General features: G+C 44.3%; 1 protein-coding gene across 1 annotated transcript in view; it reads left to right on the top strand.

Annotated features, from left to right (window-relative positions):
• Positions 1-460: 460 nt before the first annotated feature.
• DCHS2 (dachsous cadherin-related 2) overlaps positions 461-14,981 on the top strand; it is a 102,309-nt gene continuing 87,788 nt past the window's right edge. Inside the window, exon 1 of the mRNA XM_041480135.1 lies at positions 461-2,287. Coding sequence (XP_041336069.1) covers positions 461-2,287 — 1,827 coding nt within the window. The remainder of the gene's footprint in view (positions 2,288-14,981) is intronic.

The raw sequence follows: 14,981 nt of genomic DNA, 5'->3' as shown, positions 1-14,981 counted from the left end.
ATTTCTGTTTCATTTAAATTCTTCTCCTTCACGAGCCATGCCTCTGCATCTAGAGGCAGCCCGTGCGCTAGTCACGCTTTGCCCCATCAGCAGGAAGCCAGCTGATTCCCCGAGTAATCAATTTCGGCGAAGACCTCTCCGGATCCTGGGCGGCACCGGAGCAGCGCCACACCATCCCGACCCAGCCCGACACGTCCGTGCGTGGGGGAGGCGGCCGCCCCCCGGGCGCTGGGTGGCTGGGCGGGCGGTGGCCCCAGGGCTGCGGGGGCGCGGCGGGGCGGGGGCTGCGCGGGGCGGCGGCGGCGGGAGCCGCTCTCCCGCCTCCTCGCACACGCTCGTCCTTCCCATCACCGGCGGCGGCGTTCGGAGTTGCTCCCGCGGCGGCGAGGCGGAGGCACCTGCGTGGCGGTGGCGAGCAGCAGGGCGCGGGCTGCCCGCGATGCCGGCTTAGCGGCGGAGCATGGCGCGGCGGCTGCGGGCCGGCAGGTGCCGGGGCGGGCAGGGCGGCGCTCCCCCGACGGGACGGGCGCTGCCGCTGCTGCTGCTGCCGCTGTGGCTGTGCGCGGCCGGCGGCGGCGCGGCGCCGGTGTATAACCTCAGCCTGGCAGTGGACGAGGGGCTGCCGGCCGAGACGCTGGTGGGCGACATCCGCGCGGGGCTGCCACCGGGCGCGGACCCGCCCGGGGGCTTCCTGCTGTCGGAGGGGAGCGGCGAGTCGGCGGTGCTGGCGGATTTCCACGTCCAGCCCGAGACGGGCATCATCCGCACTGCGCGGCGGCTGGACCGGGAGCGGCGAGCGCGCTACAGCTTCGCGGCGGCCACGCTGCGCGGCGAGGTGGTGCAGGTGGAGATCGCTGTCACCGACGTGAACGACCACCCGCCACGCTTCCCGAAGGACAGTCTACAGCTCAACATCTCCGAGCTCAGCCCGCCCGGCACCGCTTTCCGCCTGCCGGCTGCCCGTGACCCCGATGCCGGCGGCTTCGGCACGCAGGGCTACGCGCTGCTGGAGGAGGGCGGCGCGGCGGGGGAGCCGCCGCTCTTCCAGCTGCGCTATGTGCGGCCGGAGCCGCTGGAGCTGGTGCTGCTGCGGCGGCTGGACCGGGAACGGGCGGACGTCCACCGGCTGGTAGTGGAGGCGTGGGACGGCGGCAGCCCGCGGCGACGCGGCCGCCTGCGGGTGTCGGTGCGGGTGCTGGACGAGAACGACAACGCGCCCGCATTCAGCCGCGGCGAGTACCGGGCGCGGCTGCGGGAGGACGCGCCGCCGGGCACCGCCGTCTGCCGCCTGCGGGCCACCGACCCCGACCTGGGCGCCAACGGAGAGGTGCGGTACGCCATCAATCGCCGGCAGAGCGACCCCGACGGCTACTTCGCGGTGGAGGAGCGCAGCGGCATCCTGCGTCTCCGCCGTCCGCTGGACCGCGAGGCGCGGGCCCTGCACCGCCTGGTCGTGGAGGCGCGGGACGGCGGCGCCCAGCCCGAGATCTCCAGCGTCCTCGTCTCCGTGGCCGTGCTGGACGTGAACGACAACAGGCCCTCCATCCGTCTGCTCTACCTCACCGAGACCGGCGGCCCACGGGTCTCCGAAGGGGCGCGGCCCGGCGACTACGTGGCCCGAGTCTCCGTCTCGGACGCCGACGACGGCGGCGACGCGGAGGGCGCGGAGGGCGACGGCGGCAGCATCTCGCTGGCCCTGCTGGGCGGCGACGGCGCCTTCGCCTTGCGGGCAGCCGGGGCCGGCGTCTTCTTCCTCTGCGTGGCGGGGCCGCTGGACCGCGAGAGCCGCGACCTGTACGAGCTGCGGCTGGTGGCCACGGACGGCGGCACGCCGCCGCTCTCCGCCGAGGAGCCGCTGCTGCTGCGCGTCGCCGACCTCAACGACGAGACGCCCGCGTTCCCGCAGCCCCACTACCGCGCCGCCGTCTCGGAGGCCGCCTCCCCCGGCACCGCCGTGCTCCGCCTCAGCGCCTCCGACGCCGACGAGCCGGGCTCGCCCAACGCCGAGGTGCGGTACGCGCTGGAGGGCGACGCGGCCGCCCTGGCCCTGCTGCGCATCGACGCGCGGAGCGGCGCCGTCAGCACCCGCGCGCGCCTGGACCGGGAGCGGCAGGCGGCGCTGGAGCTGCGCGTGGTGGCGCGGGACGGTGGCGTCCCGCCGCGCGCCGCCGCGTGCCGCCTCAGCGTGCGCGTGGAGGACGCCAACGACAACGAGCCGCGCTTCGAGCGCGCCGTGTACCGCGCGCGCATGCCCGAGCACGCCGCGCGCGGCCGCCGCCTCCTCCAGGTGAGCCCCACACGGCCCCGCTCGGCCCCGCTCGGCCCGGCCCCGCACGGCCCCCCACGGCCCGGGCTCCGCGGCCGCTGCCCTGGAACACCTGCGCTCCATGGCAGCGCCGCCGCGCTGCAGCACGGCCGGGAAGCAGGGAGCGCGGCAGGTGGAGCGCTGTTAATGAGCGCGGCCCTCGTACCGCCATCCGCACAAGCGCCCTGAGCAACGCGTTCCTTGTCCCGTAACACTTGTAGCGTGGGTAGTGTGCGCAGGAGCTCAGATCTTCAGAGGGAGTCTAGTATCTGCTCTGGTTGAACCTCAGAGGGAGTTAAACCAACTGTGATACTTTGAGGACTTGAGATGGTTTTCAGAGAGCCGGTAGGAGCCGTCCCCGGGGGCAGCATCACCCAGACTGAGCCAGAGAGAAGGGCAGACAGTGTAACACACAATTAAAATGCGCTTCAGGGTCTTTGTGATGGTACCCGAAGTTTCTGCTAACGATGTGAATCAACTCACCCTGCCTTTGCAGAAACTGATTAGTCCTAATAGAGAAAAATATTCTACTTGTCCATAAAAACCCCTTTTTATTCTTTGCAGGTGAGGCTGAATGGAGGCTTTGGAGGGCCAGAAGTTGACAGAGAGCCCTTTTGCTTTTAGCTTAGAAAAGCATTGCAGAATGTATACCTTTGAACTGAACAAAGCCTTTTCCATCAGAAGAAAATTCACAGCAGTTGGGCCTGTGAATGCTTCTGAGTTTGTGCAGAACTTACATGAATTTGGGAAAAACCATTACTTAAAGAGGAGACCTAGCAAGAACTGCAGTGTGTTTCCTCAGTACTTTTGATAAAAAAATCAATCTGCCTTTGCCTTCAGGTGGCCTACTAAATTAATTTTTTTTCTTTTCAAATCAGGAGCCACTGGTGATATTTTGGGTCTGACAATAGCTGATTGGAATAAAGAGCGTTTCCTTCTCTGTATCATTTTTCTCTTTTTTTTCCAATTGTACTCTGAGCTCAAGAAGTACACAACTTTTACAGCCCTAATACAATTTAATCTATAAAACCTTGGGAAGGTTGAGCTCGTGGAGCTTTTCATTTGGTATCCCAAGCCATCACTGCCCTTTCTTTTTCCTTCAACACCATGGGGATGGGGGGTGGGGAAGAAAAAACCCAAACCTAAAAAAACCCGGAGCATCGTGTACCGGTGGCCCCAGGAAAGCCCAGAAGAAGAGTAAAACGTAATTGTGGGAGTTGTCCGTGTCCCGGGGAGGGGCGAGGGCGCTGCGGCAGCGTCCGTGGTGCTGAAAGGCAGCGGGGCCGGACACCGCGGCGGGGCTGGCGGATAGCGACTGCTTGCTTTTGATTGAAGCCGGGAGAAGCCTCCCGAAGGGCTCCTGAGTGTTTCAAAGCGAATAACCTGTAATCGTGGTTTTACTGTTTTGGTTTTTTTCTTGAATGTTTTGGTGCATTAATAGAGCAGATTTTTTAGGGCCGCACGTGTCATGCACTGTGATGTCATGGGCGTGGATATCACTCACGGTGCGCTGAATTTTGGAAGTGTTACCATGCTGCCATAATCCTGTTTAGAGAGTGGAAAAAAATAGTCATGTCCTGGTGATGATTGAACAAGGGGTAATAAAGCCATACATGAATGAGAAGGAGGCATGAGAGACATGCACAAGAGGAATAGCAGATGAGCATCCTATGGCCTGCCAGGAGAGGAAGCTGGTTCTATCTGCAGCTTAGTCCAGGATCATTGCAGTAATGTCCCAGTTTCATACAACATTGTGTAGCAGGCTTAAACTTTAACAGGTCCACCTTTTAAAATTATCCTTGTATCTTTTCCCCCAGGAAAGGAAACCTTGTATTCAAAGATTGTGAGCAGGAAGGGCTATCATGAAGCGGACAGCTCTGTTTATATTGCTCTAGGAGTTGCAGTGAGTGATGAGAATGTAGAAAATAGGTTTTGGTTTGGCCAAGCTGGTTTGCAGGGTCTGTGATATGAGTCAGCCCCAGGTGGGCTCATGAACTTCAGAGCTAGCATGAGAAAGAGGTAACCATGTTACTGTTATTGCTGCTTCTGGAGAATAGGAAACAAACCAGGATATTGAAGGAACTACTCATGTCACATCTTCCTCTGCTGCACATCCTGGGAGGTGGTGAAAAACATTTGTTTTGTATTTGAGTCACAGTCATGATACCTGGAAGTCTTCCAAACCCTCTAGTCTTTTCCCTCTGCAAGCAGGGGGGCTCTTGCAGTAGGGCATTACTGAAGTAGTCATGTTCATCAGTAACCTTTGGTTGTGACAAAAGCTGGTGACAAACCTTTACCTCGTACACTGTTTGTCTAGAGCCTTCCACCTTAGTGCTTTGCTGTGCCTCTGCCCAGCCACTAAATAATTGCACAGCTTGTTCCCATATGTTCTTGACTGCATGTGGATAATGGGGGATTTCTTTCCTTCTGGGAAACCTTGAACTCCTACTGTGTTCATTCAAGTTATCTCCATTTCCCCCCTGCTCTCCACAGATGTAGCCCATAATAGGGGCTAGTCTTGTGTAATGGATCAACTTGCATGCAAGTCTGTATTAGTGGTTCCTCCTAGTCTGTAGGAATGCAATTAGAATAATTAACCATGTACTTAAAATACATATTTTTCAATCACTTCTGGAAATACTGCTTTGTTCCAGGCATATGTCTGGCCTTTTCCTTGTGGACAAAAGATCTACCTTCCAGTGCAGATTGACCAGTAAGGGAGAATCTGAATCCTGAAAAATAATTTGAATTTGTTTTCATTAATTAATATAAGAAAGAAATGTGGTGTCATAATGATTGCATCCTCAGGGTGGATAGCACAGGTGCAGATCAGAAATCTGAGCAGACAAATGGGAGAAAATTAAATGAAGAAAAGGGAAAATCATTGGAAAAGTAGAGAGTTATCAGACTTTACAAATAGAGCAGATGTATGCAGTGAAAGACATAAGCAGAATTTTGAAGTCACTGACAGCATTTGTTTAACTTTGGCCTATTTTTTGATACTAAACTTCTGGTTTGTTACCAGTTGTTATAGACACACCTTTATTAAAATATAGGCATTCCTGGTGGCATGCCTAAAAAAAAGGCATGGGAAGGTAAAAGTGAACACAACCAGAAATAAATTGTAGATCAAGGCAATTTGCAGTAACTAAAAGGGAAGCAGCAGAAGCACCCTTGGTGTGATGTGATGTCTGTAGACATTTTAGTAATGCTTTGATTTTTGCAGATGTATCAACATCCTGGTTTCTTCATGTAGAGGTACTGCATGTTAACTTTGAGTGGCCACTGGCCTTAAGCAGTTATTATGATGATCTTTCAGCATAATAAGATTCTATTTTCCTGAAGATCTTCAGCATGGCCTAGAAATGGAATAAGATGGAGGAATGAGTGAGAACTCATTGGGTGCCCTCCTGTCTTTCTTACTGTACTTTCTGAAGGACCAATATGATTACAAATGTCCATAGAATGTTGAGTGATGGTGGTGATTATGTCCTATTTCTGCATTCTTTGGTGTGAGCTTGACAATTTTAGGTAGATTTAGCATCTGATGATGTGTAACTCTTTGATAACTGCACTTCTGTGGCCTTAAGGTAAGGTGTGACAAAGTGTCTCTCTTCTGAGCCATTCATTTATCCTATGAATGAATTAAGAAATAAAGCTTTGTCATAGACTTGTCTTGATAACAGAGGTTTAATTCTGATTGCAAATTTTATTTTCAAACTTTTTTTGGTGATTGTAAGGCTTCTCAATACTCATTGTTATGGTTCTCTTTAGCACAATATATCTCTGAATTACAGTACTGTATTGCCAGATTTGTCAGGATTTCCTGTCTTCTAGCTGAAGTCGAGTATTGAAAGGCAATATTCTTCCTCTCTCTGTCTGAGCAGTGTACAACTTTATCTGAATTATGATAACTCAGAGCATCATGATGGCATCAGTTTGCCTGGTGGTTTTTTACCTGGATGGGTAGGGTAGACCACATTCTCTTTCTTATCCTCCATGGACTCCTACATGAAAGAGTATTTCCCTTACTGGCTTCTGCAAAGCTTAACAATTTGGTGATGATGACAGCTGTCAGTTCAACTCAAATTTTGAACTTAATGAAGTTAACACATTAACTTAATGTGTTATACAGCACAGTACATTCTGTATATGTTTGGGGCTTGTAGGTTAAACTTACTTCCAGTGCCAGTGTGCTGTAGCTTGTAGTGTATAAATGTGTGATGGTCATTCTCTTACAGTGCACATGCATTCTTATGAAAAGTCTAACAAGTTATGTATTAGAAACAGCCCATGTCAGTAGTGTTTTAGTAAATTTATTTTCTTTTATGGCGTATTAGAAAATTCATGTTTATTGGCTTTAGAGTCACCTCTGAAAGAGCAGAGGAAGAGAAAAATATGTTATCTGGCAAATGATAGAGACTCACATGCATTCCAGTGTTATGACAACTTGCACTTTTCTGGTCCATTAAGAAGGATGTTTCATTTTATTTAAAAATAACAGACTTTCTGATGCTGAGATTGTGGGAGGTTTGTAAATACAATGACATCAAAGAAAGATTTTGTTTAAACATCTTAAAGCTAATCTAGGTATGCCAGGAATTATGGAATAATAAATCAGTGAGACTTTAGAAAATACTATTTAAAGGTATAATATATGTAAGAAGGATGCATGTGGTTTGAGGATTTTTTTAAGTGCTTAGTATATTTGAAAGTTGTTATTTGTACTTTCTTGAAATACACATTTCCAAGAGCTACTTGCAGAAAGAGAGAATTCTAAAAAGACATTTTAACATGCATCTTCTCTAATTTTTCTCTACCTTCTGCAAAATTAAAAAAACAAACTAAGAGGACAAAAAGGAATGGAGGATACATCCCTGCTTTGAGGGATGGAAACTTAGAGACTGTAATCTGTCATTGAGACACTAAGCAGGTAGCACCAGCATTGGATGCAGACCACATTTTTCTTCCTTTTCTTTCCCTGAATACTGAAACAAGGAGCTAAAAGGACAGTCCTTTCCCTTATGGTTTTGGTTCTGGATCATTTAAGCCACACTGCAATTACCGAAAACAGAACGCAAGCCAGCAAAGAAGGTTCATGTATATTCTAAAGAGTTATGAAATCCAATTCTTCCCTGTTAGAGGTAAACCAGAAAGACGCTAAAGATGTCATGCCATGCATTCCTCTGCTTCTTGAGTTCTCCAGGTCTTATTTTCACTGTATTCTATTCAAAGTCAGCTGCAGAAAGGACAGATTTTTTTTGTTGTCTTGAAATGCTACTGTGTTTTAAAACGAATACAGTTGACAACACAGACCAAACCCCAGACTAAATTACAGTAACAGCAAAGAAATTTGTCATCTCATCTGTAGCTATAATACAAAACTATTTATTTGTTCATCCAATTTCTATTCTTATACTGAGTCTGAAAGCAGTTAACATGTCATCATTTATCTGTTAGATGTGTAATTTTGTAGCAATTACTTCTTTCTAAATTCACAACAAGTATCCCTTCACACTCAGAAGCCGTTCAGTAGATTCTCAGTTTATTATCATAGCTTTGTGGATATAAAATCGGTTTTTGTAGCTATGCACAACTTTTTGTGATTTATTAATATGTAGCTTTAGGAAGTGTGGGTGGTCTGGGCTCAAAGATAAATAGATGTTTCTTTGCATCTGTGCAGCAGTAGTAGATGACCATGCTGAGTGGATTGCAGGAAGGAAGAAAAAAAAACCAACCCCCAAAATATATAATTTTAATCATTAGGTAACTTCAGGTGAATTGGAACTCTCCAGACACTTTTGCCTAAGAATTCTGTTATGGTGGCCTTTTAGCATTTTAAAAATAGAAAAACAGTTCCATTTAATAATTAAAATATTTGTAAGAATGAGACTGTTCCTTGATGCAATCCTTGCCTGGCACCAAATGTATGCTTTGTAGATATAAGAAGCTCTGATCCTGGGAAATTGGAATTGTAAGCCTTTCACTTTGCTTCTCTTAGTTTGTGATTACTCTTAAATGTGGCAAATGTTAAATTTTCAGTGTCTAACACCAAAAAACCATAAACATTTGTTTTATATTTGAGTCACAAAAAAGCAGATCTCCAAAGGTAATTGCCCCTCCATCTGTGTAATAAATCTACAGCTGTTTGCTACCTTAATCCATGATTTTGAGAACATATGAAATATTGAAACATCCAAAACACATTGACATGGAAACATTTGGCTTTTATTTGAGAATTAAAAATTATGTTAAAGTTTAAGAACAAAAGCATTTAAAAAGTTATTGCAGTAAATTACCTTTTTTTCCCAGTTCTCGGAAAAATTTTTTAATTGATGTCAGCAAACTGGGTCTGGAAAGAGGGAAGTTTTGAAAGCTTATGTGTGGATAAGTCCAAAATTTTCTGCATAATTCAGTCTATAGCTGTGATAGGAAAACAAGCATATGTGATAAAGTTATTCTTGTTGGAGAAATTAGATGTGTCCCTAACTATGGAAGAGGAGTAATGATATTAAAAAGTCTTAATCATAGACTTTATATTGCAGAAAGCTGTGTATTACAATATTAGCTAATAGCCTGCTCAGAGCACCAGTGGCAAAGACAGAGTTCTTGAATACCTTTGGCTGCTCCATTTTTAGATTTTTATGCAGCATAATGAATAACATTTTTGTTAAGTGTCCAGCAAGAGTTCATTTGTAGCCACTGACCTTCTGGAGTAATGGTCATGAAATACTTTTTTTAGATGGAAGTCATCCCAGTTCAGAAACGGATGGGTTTTGCTGGTGTTCACTTTTATACAAAGAATTGGCATCAGCAGCTGTCCTACAGTACACTAGAGCAAATTATTAATAAGCTGCAAGTGCATGGATATGGTTGGTTCTGTCAATTTATCAAATATTAATGGATTTTATCGTCCTTACAGATATTCATGAATTGCTGGGTCAGCAGAATGCTTAGTCTTTCCTGGAAGGCTTTAAAGCATTGGGAAACAGATGAGATAGGAATCCCTTAAATTCCACCTTACTATGCAAGCAGATTGACACACAACTGGATGAGCCTTTTAATTTTACTTCATGGCTCAGTTCATTCTTGAAAACAAACTTCTAGTTGCATGCTGAAAAAAAAATCAGTGATTTCCAGAGTCTGCATTTTTCTTTTAAATTTGTCTGAGCAATCTGTGCTCCGCCTTGAGTGTCAAATTTGTGAACACTTCTGTAGTGAGGAATGAGGCTCTCTGTGGAACTGATTGTTCAAATCCTGCTGCAGGTGTGAACAGCATGGAAGCGGAGAGATCAGCTGACAAAACTCTTGGGGGAAAAATATCACACAGCTCATTTGGGACGGGTGTTATGTGCAGGAGTCAGTATATGTTTTGTATCAGACCAGTATCACATCTAGCCCCATATCCTTCTTCTCATAGAAGCTAAAAGCATACACCCTAGATGAGTGCAAGAGCAGGACAAATGTGACATTTTCTCCTATGGATTCATGGTGTTTGACCATTTTCAGCTGGAGGATATCCCAGACAAGGTAGTTTCTGCACATTTGTAACCCTGACTGGCTTTTTTTTTTTTTTTTCTGTAAAAATTACCTAGCCCTCACCTCAGCATTTCCCAAGTATCACTGGCCCTAATATGCTGTGGTGGTGGGTGTGTCAATCAGCTGCCTGCTCCAGGAGAAAGCACCTTTTGCTCTCAGCCTAGAGACAAAGAGAATGTTGGTCCAACTCCTTATGATTTCACACATCTGCTGTATCACCTCTCCATTCATTTCCATTATTGTTAGCTGAAGAGGAAAAAAAAAAAACCGGCATTTGGCAGCAGCTACTCTTTAACACCAAATGCTGAAATGTGCCACTGGTGAAAATATAAAATTAAGCACTGTTTACAAAGGAAATGTAGCAGAAGAAAGTTCACATGTTATAGAATTAATAGAAGATAGTGCCCTTGCTCTCAGTCTATGAGAAAAGCATACTAATCTGTGTAAAAAGGCACTTCTTTCAGGAGGAGTAATGGATTTTTTAAATGATGCTCATAAATCACAGTTCATTCAATCAGTTCTAAGCTCTTTGAGACAAGTATATAAGAAGCTGTACAAAATCATTAATTTCATTGGCACTTAGATGAAATAATTCTTCTCAGAATATTGAATTGCAAGTGATTTCTGTCATGCCTGAAGAGTGGTGGTGTATTTAGCATTGCAACAGAAGATGTGCAGCTACTTCTCACCTCTTTGTACTGAACTACTCTCCTATATAAACTTGTGTATATAATTTCATATTATATATAAATAATGTGCAGGTGATTAAATATCTGTATCCTTTCTAACACATGCTTGACCAAATGTTATAACTGTAAGGATTTACAGTAACTCCTAGTGAACTCTAACGCAGAAGGGATGTTTGTAAGGACCTGTGTGCTGGCTGGAAATGCTCGGATATAAAATCTCTGCTGACTCTTCTGAATAACTACTTGTTAAGTGTTTTTAGGGTAGAGGCAGGAAATACATACCAAAGCAGGTGGGTTACTGGTTGTGTTGTTTATGGAGTCAAATCATATTCCTCAGTTAATCCCATTTAAATGAAATAGTTTTAACTGGGCTTTCATTAAGTGAGTGAAATTGACGGTACAACCCAACCTTCATTATAGCATCTGACCGGGACAGTTAGCAGAACATTGTTTTAAGGGACAGACAATGCTTATATTGCAATCCTTTTTTGTGCCTATTTCCTCACTTCCACAAGCTTGCCATTGGTAACTTGGGTTACTCTAGATGGGTCAAATCTGTGGACTTTGAAATGCTTTGAAGTGCTTTGTTTAGAAGTGGGTTTTCATTCTATAACTGAAAGTACGTTAGAGATGCAGCTCTAGGTTCTCTTTCTTCCTGTTCTCTGTACTAAATGAAAACAAGCATTACATTTATGCCAGACTTTACTAGTTCCATTTCCTGTGGTTTATGACTTAAAATAAAAATCAGGATAGTTGTGCCTATTTAGTTGTGCTCACAGGCTGCACTGCTTTCAGCATAAACTGTTGCACTACTAGCATTATTTGATGTAACAAAAGCAAATGTACTAACTTCCAGCCCTGACAGATGTCTCAATCTCCTGCACTGACCTTGTGTAAAGTGTTTATGTCTCCCCTTCCCCCTCCTTGTCCCCAGCTACTTCCTTCATGCAGGGAATTAGGTTGTCATGCCTATGTCTGCTCCACTTCCACTGACTTGTGCCTACATCTGGTACTGGGAAAGTGGCAACAGGAAGGGCAGTTTTTAGCTAATGTCTGGCTAAACATATGTGAAACAAACAGCTTGTGTGTGCTCTTTTTTTAACAGTTATAAACAAACACATATGGTTTAATGCAGTGTCCAAGGAACTGGATGTATCTTACCAATCAAAGAAACTGCTGGAGATGACTGCACTCTGATTCTAGTGCATTATCTTCTACATGACCTTTTGTTTTCAGTTTCATAAAACTCCAATTAATATAATTTTATTCTACACATTCAGTTTTTCCTCCTTTGAATTTTGAGCTCATGTCCAGACATACCAGAGTAATGATTTACCAAAGCCTTTTCTTCCATGTGTCCTTCTGTATTGTGGCATTAATATTAAACCTATCATTTGCAGAAACTGTTTTCTCAAAGGCTGACACAAATACATTGATATCTGCATCTCTACTTCTTTACACCAGTAAGGTCACATAATAAACACTCTGCATAGATACATAGACACCTAATTATTTTTACTTAAGGTTATTTCATTAATCATTGGATAGGCTATTGCATTTTTATTAATTAGGTAATTTTATAGATACATTTCAGTTTGGTACTTTGATCACTATGATGCTTAATTGACATTTCTGTAGGATTAATGTGTGTTTACATAGACATGGACTCAATAAAGCATGTCTGTTATTCTCTTCTGAAAACATTGTCTTAAGATGTTCCCAAATGGAGGAGAATAATCACTTTGAGAGAGGGATTATCCCTCTGTTAATATTTAAGCCATCCATGGGACCGTAAATGTGTGTTGTATAGATGGGGTTTTTGGTGTACTCCTAGAAAATGCATTCATCTACATACATGTATCAACTCAGAGTTTTAACTTTAGAATTTGCAATTATATTCAGGGGAAGGAAAGCAGTAACCTTAAAGCACAAACTCAGCACTTGCTCAGTACAGTACACAAAACACTCAAAACATGTTTTGTGTACTGTACTTCTACTGCTGCTCATGAAGACATGCAACAGAACCTGATTTACAGCATTCTGAGAAATTAAATCACTGAAAGCCCTTTGGATGTTTTGGACCATGCTGTGCTTACACTTGTGGTTATTCTAGTGAGGTTCTGGGGTAGCTGTTCAGCCCCAGTAGTACCAAGGGTCACTTGGTGTTTGGAGCCCCATCAGGATCTAGTCTCCAGCTCATGGTGCAAAAGTAGGATGGGGCAAAAATTGCTCAAATTGAACATTGTCTATTGAATCAGACCACAAAATTTGGTAATGATGGGTTTTAAAAATAGACAAAACCTGGTGTTTCCTGCCTCTGCCTTGTGCTTGTGCAGGTGTATAGTAATACTGTACAGCAACATCACTCCAGTTGGTGGCTGGACAAGTTGAGAGACAGTGGGAAAAACTGGGAGCATCTTTTAAAAAAACTTCTGTTTTTCACACATACAGGGAGCTCAGAACACATGCTGCAATGAAATCAGCCACAGCTTGTTCTTTGGGGGGATTTTCAGATTCTCTGCATTTTGAAAATCTGTTAATTTAATGTGTGTCTGTGGGTTTCTGGGGGGAAGAACGTGCTGTGTCCATGCCCTGTAGGAGCAAGGGGATGAAACAAACTAATACTAAACAAACTAAATGTGACCTTCTTTTCCAGAGCCCAGAACCCCTTCTTAATGTAACACATTTCAAAACAATGTGTTGCTGTCACTAGTAATAGTAGAATAATTATTTTCCCTAAAAGATTAATTAGAAAATGAAGTCACAAGTTAGAAAATTCTTTTTCCTTTAGTTTTAGATTTGTGTAACTTTTAAAAGATCTAAGAGAGAGCATTTCATTCTGGTTTTCAAAAGAAAGAAGAATGGCAACCTCCCATGTATTTGGACCTTATTTGTTTGTTTGCTCCCTTTTGTTACTATGAAAGTAAAATTCCATATCCTGGAATTTGTTTCTTTTCTTTTTTTAGCTGTCTTTGAAGTTGGTGTCTTTAGCAATAATTTTGGCAGGGGTACAGTTTTGTAATGATTTTGCTATGATACGAGACTGCTTTTGTGTTCTCTTCCCATTGATAAAAAACAAACCCTAGATCTCTTAGGTTTGTAATATTCAATTAAAGAAGTAATGTTTACATTTTCTCAAAACTAATCAAAATTTTTGTTGGTTTTATTTTATTTTAATATCCACTTGTGCCTGCATTTGAGGATGGGGGAAAGGCCCGACAGCTGAAACAGCCTTTTTGAAAGGCTAATTGCTTTTAATTTTCAGAAATGTTTGTCTGAAGAGAGGACCCTAGCCAATAATTGGGAGTTAGACTAGATCATGTGTTACATTTCCAGAACCCTTTGGTTGTGGGACACAAGTTATCCCTCAGTTTCTAAAACCTAGTTGTTGAAATGCCATGTTCAGAAATCAGGAAGCACAAATGTTTTCCATGTCTATCACATCTTATCGGAGGCCATTTATAGTGCACTTTTTGAGACTTTGATTTTGTGCTATGCCATCATTCTTGCTAATTGCTTCTAATGGAAATCATGTTTTAGGCCTTCAAGCATGCACTAATCATGGTAATTTTTTCTAGAAAGTATGGATGAAAATGAGAAACATTGGTAGGGATTATCGGGTGCAAATCTCAGTAGCCACCATCCCCAGAGGCTCCCAGTGGCTACACCTCCCCTTGCCTACCCCACATTTCTGGGAAACATATCAGAACTGCTGTGCCTTCTGAAATGCATGGTCAGGCAGGTGTTTTCATCTGGCTCTAGCCAGACCATTGGACCTCTCTGCTCCATCATCTATATTCAGTGTTTTCCAAGTGGACAAGTTATTTGCAGAGGAATGTTAGTACTTAAGTGGTAACATCTCACCTAAATCAGTTTGGCATTTATCCTTTTTTTAGGCTGGATCACTTTAACTTATAGTCATCCATGTTTGTGGTTATTTTCTTCAGTTTCCAATGAATAAATTTCCAGGTCACAAGAGATATTAGTTTGTTGGTATGTAATTTAATATTTTGTCATTCTATATTTATTACTTCAGTCTTTTTATTCTTCTGTATAAAGATCCTCTTAATCTCCTACACTGATAGTGCTTTCTAGTTTCAGGAATTAGTGAATTTTATTGAGTTGCTTATGTTCTGTTTTTTTTTTCTTGTTAATGAATAGATTTAACAAGCTGGTTATCAGTACAACCAAGACATATGTTAATTCCCTTTTTCAAGACATCTTGTTTTGATTCCTTCTTTACCTAGTTTTATAAAATATAATTTTTTAACTAAAAGCTGTGCTGTCTGTACTAAGTAGTATGTAAAGAAATTTGATTTCTATTGGCTGCTTTATTAAATACAGGTCAGCTTTCTTCTGTGCCTAGAAAAAAATCTGTTATTGGAAAGATACTGAAGTACTTGGCAAGTGTTTTGTCTTCCTTTCTGTCTTTATTCTTTGAAAGTTGT

The sequence above is a fragment of the Pyrgilauda ruficollis genome, unplaced genomic scaffold, assembly GCF_017590135.1.
Source record: "Pyrgilauda ruficollis isolate IOZ18807 unplaced genomic scaffold, ASM1759013v1 scaffold5, whole genome shotgun sequence".
Taxonomy (NCBI): domain Eukaryota; kingdom Metazoa; phylum Chordata; class Aves; order Passeriformes; family Passeridae; genus Pyrgilauda; species Pyrgilauda ruficollis.
The sequence above is the reverse complement of the archived record's forward strand: the minus strand, read 5'-3'. Positions and strand labels throughout refer to the sequence as shown.